The sequence below is a fragment of the Equus przewalskii genome, chromosome 9, assembly GCF_037783145.1.
Source record: "Equus przewalskii isolate Varuska chromosome 9, EquPr2, whole genome shotgun sequence".
Lineage (NCBI taxonomy): Eukaryota > Metazoa > Chordata > Mammalia > Perissodactyla > Equidae > Equus > Equus przewalskii.
The window spans coordinates 23587238-23601712 of NC_091839.1; the positions used below are offsets into that span (position 1 = coordinate 23587238).

The window sequence follows — 14475 nt, forward strand, 5'->3', positions numbered from 1 at the left end:
GCCACAAATCCTACTGGATTAGGATCCCACCCTGATGAACTCATTTAATTTTCGTTGTCCCGTAAAAGCCCTATCTCCAAATACAGTCATATTGGGGGTTAAGGTTCCAACATATATACTGGGGGCGATGGGGGGGTGCACAATTCAGTCCATAGTAGTGACTGTCCTGAGCATTGTATGATGTTGAGCAGCATCCCTGGCCTCTATCCACAAGATGCCAGCAGCACCCACTAACTGACAACCAAAAATATCTCTAGATAATGCCAGATGTCCCCTTATGAACAAAATCACAAAATCAAGGATATAAACAGAGTGATGGGAGGTGACTGTGGTGGGAGAAGGGCCTCCATGATATTTGGGGGTTAGGGAGCAGCTGGGTGAGGAGGTGGTGACTTTGCTGAGAAGAGGCAGCCATGTGAAACACTGCAGCACCCCAGGAACACGCACGCACCAGGCTCAGAGAGCGACAAGTGCAGAGCCTGAGGTATGGAAATAGCAGGACACCCAGCACAGCAAGAGCAGAGTGAGCTCAGGGGAAACTCAGCTGAAAGGTGAATGAAGAGGTCAGCAGGGCCAGATAGAGGACTTTTTGTTTAAAGTTTTTCTTCATAAAATATCTCAATCTATACATCTTTTCCAGCTTCGCTTGATCTCTTTTTACTGACATGGAACCTAATGCCAGCTCTCTAAAAAATAGGGAGTCTTACCCTAAGCTAAGTTTGGAGAATTGCCCTGGACTAGCAACCCTGCCTTTCCCCCGAATTGAGTGATCAAAGGTGGCGATTATTTCTGGCAGAGAATCATCTAAGCCAGGGTTTCTCAACCTCCACACTTGACATTTAAGGCCAGATAATTCTTTGTTGTACTGGGGTAGAGGGCGTGCTGTACTGTGCACGTTGAAGGATGTTTAACAGCATTTCTAGACTCTACCTCCAGACACAAGTAGCACCCCCTGTCCCAGTTGTGACAACAAAAAATGTCTCTAGACATGGTGGGGGGGATCACCCCCAGTTGAGAACCACTGGGCTAGAGAGAAACCCAGGATCCTAGCCTGGGTCACAGAGATGAATCTAAGAAAGCTCTGAGTGAGACCTAAATGCACTCAGATTTAGGATGGGATGTTGGGCAGTGGGTCTTCTGGAGATAACAGATCCCAGCCCTGCCCTGACCAAGACGTCCCTGTGAGTTCCGCTCACCCATCACCATCTGCTTCAAGGGATCACTGAGCTCTGTCCAGGGTCCTCCACCTCGATAGGAAGAACGGTACTTCTCTGTCTGCCTGGATCCATCTCTGAGAGATGCATTGTACCTGTGGTCTGGACACTGAAGGTTTCTCTCTACACTGAGTGTGAAGCCACCTCCCCTTAGTCTATCATGTTTGTTCCAATTCTGGAGGACCCAGACACTTAGTGGTCACAGACCTCTTGTTTGAAATCATGGAATCAGGATGAGCTGAAAGAGAAAATCTGGCAAGCATTACTGGGAAGAAGGATCGAACCCTGAATCTCCCTTGATTCAGCTCTCAATGCCATCCTCCCTCTTAAGACTTTTATAAAAGTAAGCTTATAATCTGTCTTCCACAACCACCTTGTGCTAAACAAGAATAAAGTTAAGTAACTATGAGGTTGGGGGAAGGACTCACCTTCCCATGCCTGGATCCTCCGGCTCATACACACAGCCCTGAAAGAGAAGTCCTGATAAGATCAGCCCAAAGTTTAAGAGTTGCCTTCCTTTCTGGGCATGGTATGGACCTCTACCTTCTTCCTGGGACTCACCAAGGTTCAGCAGGGTAGTGAGAGTAGGAAACCTAATTCTGCAACCGTGCAGGCCCTCTGTGCCCTGCAGAGTTGAGCTGTGAAGGGACTGATGCTGGGAGGTCAGGTAGAGGTACAAGATGTGAGGAGCAGGGCCCACCTGACACCATGAGGCTGAGGTTTTAACACCTGTCTTCTTGAAGGAAGAGAGAATTTTTAAAAACTACTACTCCTAGGTCTTTATCTAAGCAGTGTGGAGAATGAGGGAGGGTGCAATATCCTGAAGAAATTACGCCAGACAAGAAGTCTTGCTGGTTCTCCATCTGCAGCAGGGTTTTCAACCTCAGAACAATGGAACCACTCTGTTGTGGGGACTGTCATGTGCATTGTAGGATGCTTAGCAGCATCTAACTCATTAGAAGCTAGTAGCACAACTAGTTGTGGCCAAAAACATCCAGAATAGTAAAATCCATAGAGACAGAAAGCAGACTGGTGGTTTCCAGGAGATGAGGGGGAAATGCAGAATGATTGATTAATGGGTATGGGATCTCCTTTTGGGGTGATGAAAAAGTTCTGGAACTAGATAGTGGTTATTGTTGTACAGTGAATATACTAAATACTAAATATCCCTGAATTGTACATTTTAAAATGATTAAAATGGTAAATTCTGTGTGTTATGCCGCAATAAAAAAAAGTCTCCAGGTATTGCCAGATTGGGGGCAAAATTGTGCTCAGTTGAGGGCCACTGTCTTATTTGAAATTAATGAATGGCTAGACCGTAGACTGCAGGGTTTGTCAACTTCAGCACTATTGAAGTTTTGGGCCAGATCATTCCTTTTTTTCCTATTGAGGTAACATTGGTTTATAACATTATATAGGTTTCAGTGGTCCGTTATGATTCGACTTTTGTATGCACTACAGTGTGCTCACTACCAGAAGTCTAGTTTCTATCCATCACATACAATTGACCTCTTTTACCCTACTCTCCTTTCCCTGTTACCACCAATCTGTTCTCTGCATCTATGTGTTTTTGTTAGTTTTCTTTATACTCCACATACGAGTGAGATCATACAGTGCAGTCACGAGCCTCATAACGATGTTTCAGTCAACAATGGACCATATATACAATGGTGGTCCCATATGATTACCATGTAGCCCAGGTGTGTAGTAGGCTGTACCACCTAAGCTTTGTGTAAGTACACTCTATGACCACACAATGATGAAATTCCCTAACAATGCATTTCTTAGGATGTATCCCCATCATTAAGGGATGCATGACTGTATTTGTCTTTCTCCATCTGACTTATTTCACTTCACATAATACCCTCAAGGTCCATCCCTATTGTCACAAATGGCAAGATTTCATCTTTTTTATGCCTGAATAGTATTCCATTGCTATGTATACCATATCTTCTTTATCCATTCATTCATTGATGGGCATCTAGGTTGCTTCCAAGCCTTGGATATTATGAATAATGCTGCAGTAAATGTAGGGGTGCATACATCTCTTTTTATTTAAAAATTCAGAAAAAGTATTTTCTTTCAATTATTTTATTGGGGTCATATTGGCTTACAAGATCATGTAAATTTCAGGTGTACATCACTATATTTCCATTTCTGCATGAGACTGTATCATGTTCACCACCAACAGTCCAGTTTTTACCCATTGCCATACCTATGTGTCCTTTTACCCCTTTCACCTTCCCCACCTCCTTCTCATATATCTTTTCAAATTAGTGTTTTCTTGTTCTTTGGATAAATACCCAGAAGTGAAATAGTTGGATCATATGGTAGTTCTATTCTTAATTTTTTGAAAACCTGCATAGTGTTTTCCATAGTGGCTGTGATATCTTTTCAGATATATCTCCTCAGGCAAGGAAAACAAAAGAAAAAATAAATAAATGGGACTACATCAAACTAAAAAGCTTCTGCAGAGCCAAGGAGATCATCAACAAAATGAAAAGATGATCTACTGAATAGGAGAAGATATCCATACATATCATATATCCAATGATGCAAATCATGCATACAATAAGGGGTTAATATATAAAATATATTTTTTTAAAACTCATACAACTCAACGAAAAAATGAACAACCTGATTAAAAAATGGGTAAAGGATATGAACAGACATTTCCCAAAAGAAGATATACAGATGGCCAACAGACACATGAAAAGATGTTCAATATCGCTAATTATTAGGGAAATGCAAATGAAAATCACAATGAGACATCATCTCAAGCCTGTCAGAATGGCTATTATTAAAAAGACAAGACATAACAAGTGTTGGAGAGGATGTGGAGAAAAGGGAACCCTGGTACACTCCTGGTGGGAGTGGAAAGTGGTGCGGCCACTATGGAAAACAGTATGGGCCAGATCATTCTTTATTGCAGGAGACTGTCCTATGCACTATAAGATGTTTAGCGGTATCCCTCGTCTCTACCCATTAGATGCCAGGAGCACCCCCGGTTGTGACAATAAATATATCTCCAAGTATTTCCCAATGTCCGGTGGGCGGCAAGATCATTCACGCTGAGAGCCACCAATCTAGAGTCCTAAACTCTGCTGTTGTACCCCAAATTCCATAAGACTTTAAAATTTCTTCACAAAGTGAACTATAAGACAAGCCACAGGCTTTATAATCTGAAAATCGTTGGTTTTAAGTCTCAATTGGCTTCTTAGAGGCTGTGCCATATCAGGGCATTGAGTTCTCTCACTGCATTTCCTTATTTACGAATATATAAAATATGATTTTTTTTCCTGGGAAAAAACTGATGCAAAGTTTCAATACAATGCATTTAAAATATCCAGCAGAGGGTGTGAACCAGATGTTCTCAATCACAACCTCCCTCCACTATGTTTGTATCTTTTTTTAAAAATAAATCTCACTCATGAGCTTTGTACCTAAATAGAACCCTGGATTTTTACTCAGCCTCACCTCTAATAACTTGATAGCCTCTCGTGATCCATCCTCGATTCCTCCACCATATATTCCCTTGAAATGCTTGTCTCACCGCATCCCACTAAACACTGTTATCCAAAAGCCTTATTTAAGTTAGGATCATATGAGTGTAACCCCAAATACTGCAGCAACCTTGAGAATTTCAGCAAATTTATCTTAATAAGGGCCTCCAAGGGATGGCAATGCCAAATAGTAAGAGAAATTGGTTCCTTCCTGGTATCATTGAGTGACTATGTTAAGCCATACTACCTCCATATTTAGTTAATAAAGAATTGTGTCAATTTGTGGCCTTTATCTTCTACTTGACTAATTCTCTTTCAACTAACCAATGTGATGTTTAACCCATAAAATGTAGCACAGAAGGAAAAATGTGAAAGAGATTGAGATATGGAAGATAAAATGAGGAAACAATATAGAAAATAGAAAAGAGACAATAAATCAAGAGATGAGGGCTGAATTTTTTTCCAGAATTCTGAATCTCTAGCAGCATAAAAAGAAATAAAATTAAAAATAGGAAACAAGAGACAAGACTATCTCAACAACAGCCAGAATGAAAGGATGATTGGCTACAAAGAAACAGCAATTAGATTGGGAGCAGATAACCCAACAGCAATGAAGGCCAAGACATTATTTCAGCTTTCAACCTAAATTGCTAACCATAGGCCATTGTTTTTGTAACTGGGACCTTGATAACATCTGCATCTCAATATTCTCATTCTAAAAGTAGTCACATCACCTACCTGTCCAGTTTGGTGGAAAAATTGAGAATATATAGATCACTCACTTTTGTCAGTGCCTAGGAATTAGTGCTAAACAGTGATTTTGAATTAATTTTTAAAAGAAAGTTCAAGTGATTTTGCCACCTTTTCTATGAATTACCAGCAATAAGTTGTGAATAACTCAGGAAAAGGCTGTGTTTTCCATGGCAATGGATTACACACACACAGAATCATTGCAAGTTTAAAGAGAATAGTGATGTGGTCATATTTATGCCTCATCAATAACAGGATATATTAGAATGAGAATTGGCAAGCTATGGTCCATGGGCCAAATCTGGTCCATTGCTTGCTTTTGTAAATAAAGTTTTATTGGAACACAATCATGGCCCTTCATTTATGTATTGTCTATGGCTGTTTTCATACTACAATGGCAAAGTTGAGTGGTTGTGACAGAGACCACATAGCCTACAAAACCTAGAATATTAGCTATCTGGCCCTTTACAGAAAGGAAATTATCAACTCGTGTTAGAATATCATAAAATAGATTAAGGAAGCTACAAACCATAATGATCAAGTTGACTCATCAGGCAACTACTATGTCAGGCCAAGAAATACCTGAGCTATGGCAGAAAGAAAGAAGAAATCAACATAACCATCTATGAACTTTAACATTCTTTCCTAGGCTAAGTATGTCAAGCATATAGTTTACTTTGAGTTGGCTCTTGGGCATATTAATAAGCGCAGCTTCAAACAAAGTGCTTTACCTTTTATTATCCTTATATCCTTGTGAAAGATAAAACATAACAAAGTGGGTATGTGACTTGTACAGAATTTACTAGAAACCAAAGAGTGAAAGCCAGAGCTAAATTCTACATTTTGACCCAGGAATTAACATTTGGCCCTCTGTTCTTCATAAATGAGCCATCTTAGAGAAATCAGATTGCCCCCTTTGTGAGATATAATTACTAGAGAATCATGTCAGGGCGCTCAGGAGAAGAAGTCACAACATGAGGATCTGGTTGTTCTGGCATTATTACATTCAATCGTCAATTTTGGATTGCTGTCCTTCACATCTTTCAACAGCTTCTGTACTTCCACACTAGATTCATCAACCTTCAACCTGAGTGTCTTTAAGGGGCCATCATTCTGTTTCAAAGCCTCAAAGAGCATCATTATTCCATTCTTCCCCAAGACATTCTGGCCCAGGTCCAGTGTTTCCAGCCTCTGATTGCTGATGAGAGCAGATGCAAGGCCCTGACAACAGGAAGGAGTGATGGAACAGCCCCAGAGCCTGTTGAGAAAGAGGACAGAATCCCACTCATTCACTGAGCCACTTCTTATTTAGACCCTATTGTGTTGCCAGGCACGTTCTTACTTGCTGAGGACCTAGTAGTGAAGAAACGAGAAAAAGTTATTTTCTTCATGGAGTTTATTTTAGCGACATGAGACATCAGGACATTCTATTAAAGACAGTGGATAATGGTATTATAATAAAATGAACAGGATTATGGTAAATTGGCCATAAAATGATTAGGTAGGTTTATGGTGGTCAGTGAATTCCTCATTGGGAAGGTGATAAAAAATAAATAAAGGAAGTTACAAAGTGCGACATTATGGTAATTGGGGAAGGAAGCCAGTGTAGCTGAAATACTGAGCTAAGGGGAGGTAGAAAGAGTGGCTCATAACTAATAAGAGGACCCCATAGGATCTTGTAGGCTATTGTGAAAACCTTAAGATTTTATCTGCAGTGATAAGAGGAGCTTTTGAAACAAGGGTGTCATGGTCTGGCTTGCAACCTGAAAGGTACCTCAGGGTGATGGTCTGAGAACAAACTTCAGGAAATCAAGAACCAAAAGCAGTAGTCCAGTTCAGAGACTATCCAACAATCCATGTGAGAGTTGGTGAGTTTTAGCAATGGAGAGTGTTAGCAATAGAGGGCGCTAGGTAGTCATCGTCTAGGTATCTGGAAGGAGGTGCCTCAAAAGGGTTTGAGTGTAAGGTGTGAGATGGTAGAAGTAAAAGATCAGAAGCCTTGCGGTCAGTGAATAGAAGGATTGGACTGTTTTCTTTTCGACTCTGCAGCAAGTTGAGCTAATGACACTCAGTAATGCATGATATGTTATCATTGCCTCCATTCCTCACCTACTTTTCCAAGAGCTCCTTCTAAAAGATGCCTTTGTCCATGGAGGACGGAGGGAGGCACCAATGAGAGTAGATCCAGCTCATGCCAGCTTATGTATAGCCTACTGAGCTGACTCAAGTCACAGTGACCCCTCAACCATGTGCCCTTGAGCACACAGCATCTGCCCATCTTCATGATTTGTCTCTAACCATCCTTCTGCTGCTCTTTGGCACTATGATAAGCACTGGAGGTACAGAAAATAGATTCAATTTCTCTCTAAAAATTTACAATGGGTCAATGGATTAACAAATTGTGCTATGCCCACACAAAGGGATATTATTTAGCCATACAAGGAATGAAGTACTTACATGTGCTTCAATGTGGATCAACGTTGAAAATATTATAGTAACTGAAAGAAGCTCAACAACAAAAAATATTGTATGACTCCATTTATATGAAATACACAGAACAGGTAAATCCATAGAGACAGAAATCAGATTTGTGGTTTCCAGGGGTTGAGAGGATGAAGAGTGACAGTCCATAGGTCTAGAGTTTCCATTTGGATGATGAAAAAGTTCTAGAAGTAGATAGTGGTGGTGGTTGAACAACATTGTACATATATTAAATGCCATAGAATTGTATACTTGAAAACGGTTCATTTTAATTAAAAATAGGAATACCACATGAGCCAGCTTTCCCACTACTGAGTATCTATCCAAAGAACATGAAATCAATAATTCAAGAAGAGTTATGCACCTCTATGTTCATTGCAGCATTATTCACAATAGCCAAGTCACAGAAGCAACCCAAGTGCCCATCAATGGAAGAATGGATAAAGAAGATGTGGTATATATATATATATACACACATACATATACATACATACAATGGAATACTTCTCAGCCATAAAAAAGATAAAATCATGCCATTTGTGACAACTTGGATGGACATTGAGGGTGTTATGCTAAGCAAAATAAGTCAGACAAAGAAAAACACCATATTATTTCACTCATGGGGAAGATAAAAGAAACACATAGATATGGAGAACAGATTAGTGGTTAACAGAAAATAAAGGGATGGGGGAGGGCAAAAGGGGTAAAGGGGCACGTATGCATGGTGATGGATAACTAGACTATTGGTGGTAAACATGATGCAGTCTGTAGAGAAACTGAAATATGATAGTGTACATGTGAAAGTTGCACAGTGTTATAAGCCAATATGACCTCAATAAAATAATTTTTAAATGACATTTTATGCTATGTGAATTTCACCTCAAACTTTTAAAAAGTTACAGTTCCAGTGACTGGGCAGGACAATACTACAATTTATTGAGAGTAGAGAATATTGCAATAGGATAGTTAAAGAAACTGTGACCTATCAAAACTTGTTTGTTCTTCCACATAATAACCAAGGCAAGAAGCAAAATACTAGATAACCTGCAAACTACAGGATCTAAGTGCTCTCATCAGGGAAAAAAACAGTAAGAACAGAGACCTTGCCGTGGAGAAGAATTGTGTGTGTTCTAAGAACTGAGAAAGAAGCCAGTTGAGGGATGTACACCAAGGTAGGAAGAAAAGTGTGAGATGAGGTTAGAGAGACAGGAAGGGGGTCAGTCATAGCGAACACTCTAGACTTGTTAACAAATATGGATTTATATGCTTATTACATAAAAGTTTTTATAAACGAGGTTTACAAGATCAAAGTAACTCAGTAAATGCATTAACTGTGCTGTTAAGAGGATGAGTCCTATAGAGGAATTGTCTGTTCCATGAGGTAAAAACAGAATACCAGAAGTCACAGCTAATAAATATCAGATGATACACGAACCATAGTCTAATGTCAATGCCCCTATTCAATGCCTTTGCTATGGTGCTGGATCCTTGTTCAGTGATCTAGAAAGATGAATCCCAATCTGTAGATACCATGGATTTGCTTTCCAGCATGTTCTCCAACTTCTAATTCAGGGGAGCTCAAACTTGACTGAATATTGGAATTATGTGGAATATCTTTAGAAATTCTGATGCCTGGATCCACTTCGCCTAGATTTAATCAGTCCAGGGGAAACCCACCCATCAAGAATTTTAAGTGTCCCAGATACAGACAAGATATAAGACAAAACTATCGTATATATGTTCCAGTGTTCTTTCTGATCTCTGCAAGGCTAAGGAAGTATTTACCTGACCCAGATTCTCTTTCCATTAGGTTTGTAGTTGCAAAGTAGGTGGCATCAATGAGATGCATTTGACTGAGACTTGGAAGAGGGAAGTGATGCAGAGCTCACCATCCTGGTGGAGCCATTGCATTTCCTGGGGGTAGTATCCATCTACAGTTTGCTGGGTATTGAGCTGGGGCAGGCCCCCTGTATCCCCTTCAATCACTGGATCCCAGAAGAAGCAGTGTATTCCTGAAATCCACTTCACTGGAGGCCATATCCACCTATATCCTGCTCCTCCAGGCCCTCTGAACGACTCCGTAAGCACCCAGTTACCTGTATTCAATTGCTAAAGGGGCTTTCTCCTAAACTTGGACCAGGAGTGACACCATTGCAGCCTACCTTCCAAAATATCTCAGAGATTACATATTTCCAAAACATTTTAAAAATGAATAAAAAGTACCTACCCCAGGTATTTTAGGTTACAATTTGGCTTCTTCAAAGCCTCACAAAGAAACCATAATCCAGTGGCTATGGGATTGAGACCCAGGTCCAGGTTTGTTAGGCTGGAGTCTCCTTGGAGAAGCTTTGAGATAAGTTTGCAGCCACGTCTGGTGATGTTGCAATGCCACAACCTATGAGGATGATCATGAGAAGAGAAGTCTATTATTCCTCTGTGACTTATGCCCTGTGAAGTGGTTGCTACTTCCAACACCATCTTCTACTTCAAGCCATATACTTTCAGGCAAGCTTGTACATAAAAAACATACAAATGGAATGATAATTACATCATTTCCACCCTGCCTATGTGGTAGAGAATTAAACTGGCCTTTGTCTGCCACCTTTTATCATGGAGAAACAGATATACATCTCAAAAGATACAGATTTTCCTAGAACAGCAGCATACCATATAGATCAAGAACTCAGACTCTAGGTTCAGATAGACCCAAGACTGAATAAGCCCTGCTTATTTTCTGCATGGTTAGATCACTGGGATTTCACTCTCCCTGTATTTTTATGTTTTATTTCAAGTCTTGGATTTAATCGTCCCAGCAGAATTGTGGTACACCAAAAGTCCAATATTTCTGATATCTTAGTGGCTATGTTTCTAATTTAAATGCTATAGATTTTCCTACAAGCTTAGGCTTCTACTAGTCCTCCTGGTTTGGAGGCCAGACCACAGAAGGATGGCCACGTGGTACAGATAGGCAGGTGGATCTGCAATCAACGCTAACAGCCCTGTGCGCTAAGCACAGCATAACAGCAACAGAGGCTGCAGAACCTGAAGCAACATGACAAAGAAGACGGATAACTGGACCAAAAGATGTCATGCTTTGTCTTACGTGAAACCCCAAAATCATATGGAAACCTGGAGGGTTTGGGGACGGGGCCTAAAACAAAGTCTAACATTAAGTTTACAGTCTACAAAATGAAGGCTTGGTCCAACATTGACCTTATATAGAAAGTAATGATAGTTGACAACTCAGTTGATAGAGGGGGCTTCATACCTACTACACAGTAATGACCATGCATGCTAAGTGGTTAAGCTTTGGCTTTCTAATTAGTAAAACTGAAATAAAGGTAACTATCACATATAGTTGTAAGGATTAAAAAAGTGATTCTTGTAAATTTAGTAGAGTCTATGATACACAGTAAGTGGTTAACAAGCATTGGGCATTTTTCTTTTTTGTTCTTTAGATGCCTAAATCAATTCTAACTTTAAAATAGGGCTGTCTACATAGCAATATCATTTAGGAAATTTTACATTCTTCTAATGAATGCTGTGTGGGTAGAGCTATGATCTTTTCCTTTTCTCTATCTGCCACTATAAACTAAATACCTGTTTCTCCTTTTCAGCCTTAAACAATTGTGGCCTGTCTGGATTAGGTATATCCTAGGTTAAGGCAGATTTTCTAGAACCAGCTAGAAGCCACAGGACAAACTGACAGATGGTAGTTTTAAAGGAGAGCAAGAACCCCAGAGAAATAAAAACCAGATAAAACTTCTGAACAGAAATCGGTCTCCAACTCTACACAATTTCTTGAATGTTACCCTAACTATGATTCCAACATGGACAGGTAGTTCATGCTGAGCTTGTTCCCATGTAACAAGGGTCAACAAACTACAGCCCATGGGTCAAATCCAGCACGCTACCTGTTTATAAATAAAGTTTTATTGGAACACAGCCACACTCCTTCCTTTACATGTTCACACTGGCAATGGCAGAGTTGAATAATTGCGAGAGACACCATATGGCCCACAAAGTGGAAAATCGTGACCATCTGGCCCTTTGCAGAATAAAGAGAAATGTATTGAACCCTACCGTATAACTTGATCCATTCCCAAGTGCAGGAAGAAGTATGTCATGTAAACTTTAAGAACACACACAAAATATCAGAGCTGAGAACCAATCGCCTATCCCAAATTCTCAGAACAGGAAGAGGACGAAAGTAAAACCTGTTCTGAAAGACATGCAAATATTTACATCTGTTTCTACCTGTTCTTTCCCCAGCTCATACCAGGGTCTTGCCAGTTTCATTCAAGTAGAATTATTAAGTGCTGTCATTTCTGTCCTACTTGAATCCAGGTATGTGTGTCCATGTACACACACACACACACACACACACAGCCAGCAGGGACTTACACCAGGGTCTGTAGTTGACATTCAGGGTAACTCAAGCCCTCACATAGAAGTTTCACCCCACCATCCCCAAGTTTGTTGTTGGCCAAGCACAGGTATGTCAGCCTCTGGTTGACAATCAAAGTAGAAGACAGCTCCTTACAACAGGCTTCAGTAAGATGACAGTTTTCCAACCTGCAAAAGCACCACACAAGTGGTAAGACAGTGAGAATACTTCCAAAATCCAACCTTCTGGGCTGACAGCCCTTCTTGTTAATTCTCTTTCTCTGTCTTGCACCAGTGACCAAAGCCTGAAGGACCAGGAATGAGAGAAGAGCAAGCAAAATGCATAAATCATCTGCCTGGGACCATAAGCGGGAACTAGGTGTTGACATCAGTAGGAGGTCCCACATGAGCTGCCCCATAAGTCCAGAATTAACATCACTCTTCTCTATGTGGCCCCAGGCTTAAAATGGAGATGGTCCATGGGAGCAGATGAGGGACTTACGACAACTTCTGCAGGAAACACTTTGGGTGTCTCAGAGTCGTACACAGCAATTTGACACCCTCATCTAGGAGCTCACTGGCTGTGAGGTCCAGGCATCTCAGGGACTGGTTGATTCCAAGGGCCAAGGAGGAATCATCCCACTTCTGAGCTGCATCACAACAAGATCCCAACCTGAGGGATAAATGGGGGCAAGTCATTCTTCTGGGGTGACACAGAGACTGTATCAGATTTTGCTTCCCTGAAAATTACATACTTCTTTTCCATCTCATTCTACTCCAATATGTGTTCAACACTGGCCTGAACTATTGGAGAGAGTTGATCTCCTTTGCTTCTTCAAATATCCCCATGGCCATTTGATCAACACCCAGCCTCATCTTTAAGAGGAAAAAATCTGTACTAGAATCTGTATGAAGTTGCACCAACATGCCTGCTATTTCTCAAAGTCCGCTTTTTATCTGATCACTTTCTCCCACCTGAGTCTGTCCTAATCCCACTTAGAATTAAATATGTGATTCCATAGGGGGAAAAAAATGCCTGATACTCAAAATTCAACTTCATAAATTATTAGGGAATATGCAAATTAAAACAAGGGGACAATTTGACACTTGGCAGCCAGGTCCAAAATTTGTTGAGTTTAAGTGTTGCAAGGATAGTGACAATTGGGGGCTCCTGTTGATGGGAATATGAATGTGGTGCTGTTGGAGAACATTGAGGCAAGTAGTCCCTTACATTTGTCTCTGAAACCCAGCTGCTCTTATAAACACAGGTCAGAGTGGACAACCCTAGGACAAGCTTGTTTGACTCATGGCTCTGTTTCTCAATATCTTCAAAGTCTTTGCAAGTTTCTTAACCTTTGTAATATTCTTTTCTCCTCCAATCTGTACTTTGAGGAGAAACAATCCCTTTATGTCAAGCAAATGAAGGAGATAATCAATCCGTATACTGTGCGTATTAGAAAGTACTTATAAGTAAAATTGGAGTTCTTAAAATTAGTATCTTTCTTACCTTGGAGCTTAACCTATAACAAGAACCTTATAAGTTTACTTAAGTAATTGGAATACAGGTGAAACATGAAGGGTCTCAAATCAAGTGGCCATAAATAGGCGATTCTGTATCAGCCATTTGTCATTTTGGAGCCTCAGTGTATCCAACTCAGAAACAGCATTAGTCAGAACTTTAGAGCAACAGACATTTTTCTAATTAAATGAAAAATAGCACCATCAGAATTCATCAATAATGGTAAGAGCTACCATTAGTGTCTGGTGCCTATGCAATGCAGTTCACATCCCATGTTCCATTCATTCAATTCTCAAAATCCAATTTTATGGATGAAGAAACAGCTCAAGATCATATAGGTCATAAATATCAGAGTGAGGATTTGATCTCATTCCCAAATCCAAAAACCTGTACCACTAGCAAGTACCTCAGATTGCTACTCAACTAAGTAGAGAAGAAAACAAAAATGGTACCCTAAAGATGGTGATGATAATCAGAGCACTCGTCGGGATCACTCACAGCGGAATCTCTTAAACCAATGAGCTACCAGGAACCAGGACACTTGATGCTTCTACAGTGTTAGTGAGTGGCCAGGTAAGGTTGATGGCTGCACTGAATCACAACAGGTAGGCAACATGCCATC

General features: G+C 40.4%; 1 protein-coding gene across 4 annotated transcripts in view; it reads right to left on the reverse strand.

The window, feature by feature from the left end:
* Window positions 1-3289: 3289 nt before the first annotated feature.
* LOC103554719 (NACHT, LRR and PYD domains-containing protein 2) overlaps window positions 3290-14475 on the reverse strand; it is a 59291-nt gene continuing 48105 nt past the window's right edge. The window contains exons 6-10 of one of the 4 annotated variants that reach the window (XR_011543887.1): window positions 12837-13007; window positions 12353-12523; window positions 10176-10343; window positions 7925-8133; window positions 3290-6820 (exon numbers count right to left, since the gene is read on the reverse strand). Coding sequence is in view for 2 of the 4 variants with exons in the window: in XM_070633403.1 (XP_070489504.1) it covers window positions 6422-6725; window positions 10176-10343; window positions 12353-12523; window positions 12837-13007 (814 nt within the window). In the remaining 2 variants the exon portion in view is untranslated. The remainder of the gene's footprint in view (window positions 6821-7924; window positions 8134-10175; window positions 10344-12352; window positions 12524-12836; window positions 13008-14475) is intronic. The other 3 variants (XR_011543888.1, XM_070633403.1, XM_008525929.2) reach the window with 3 other exon arrangements.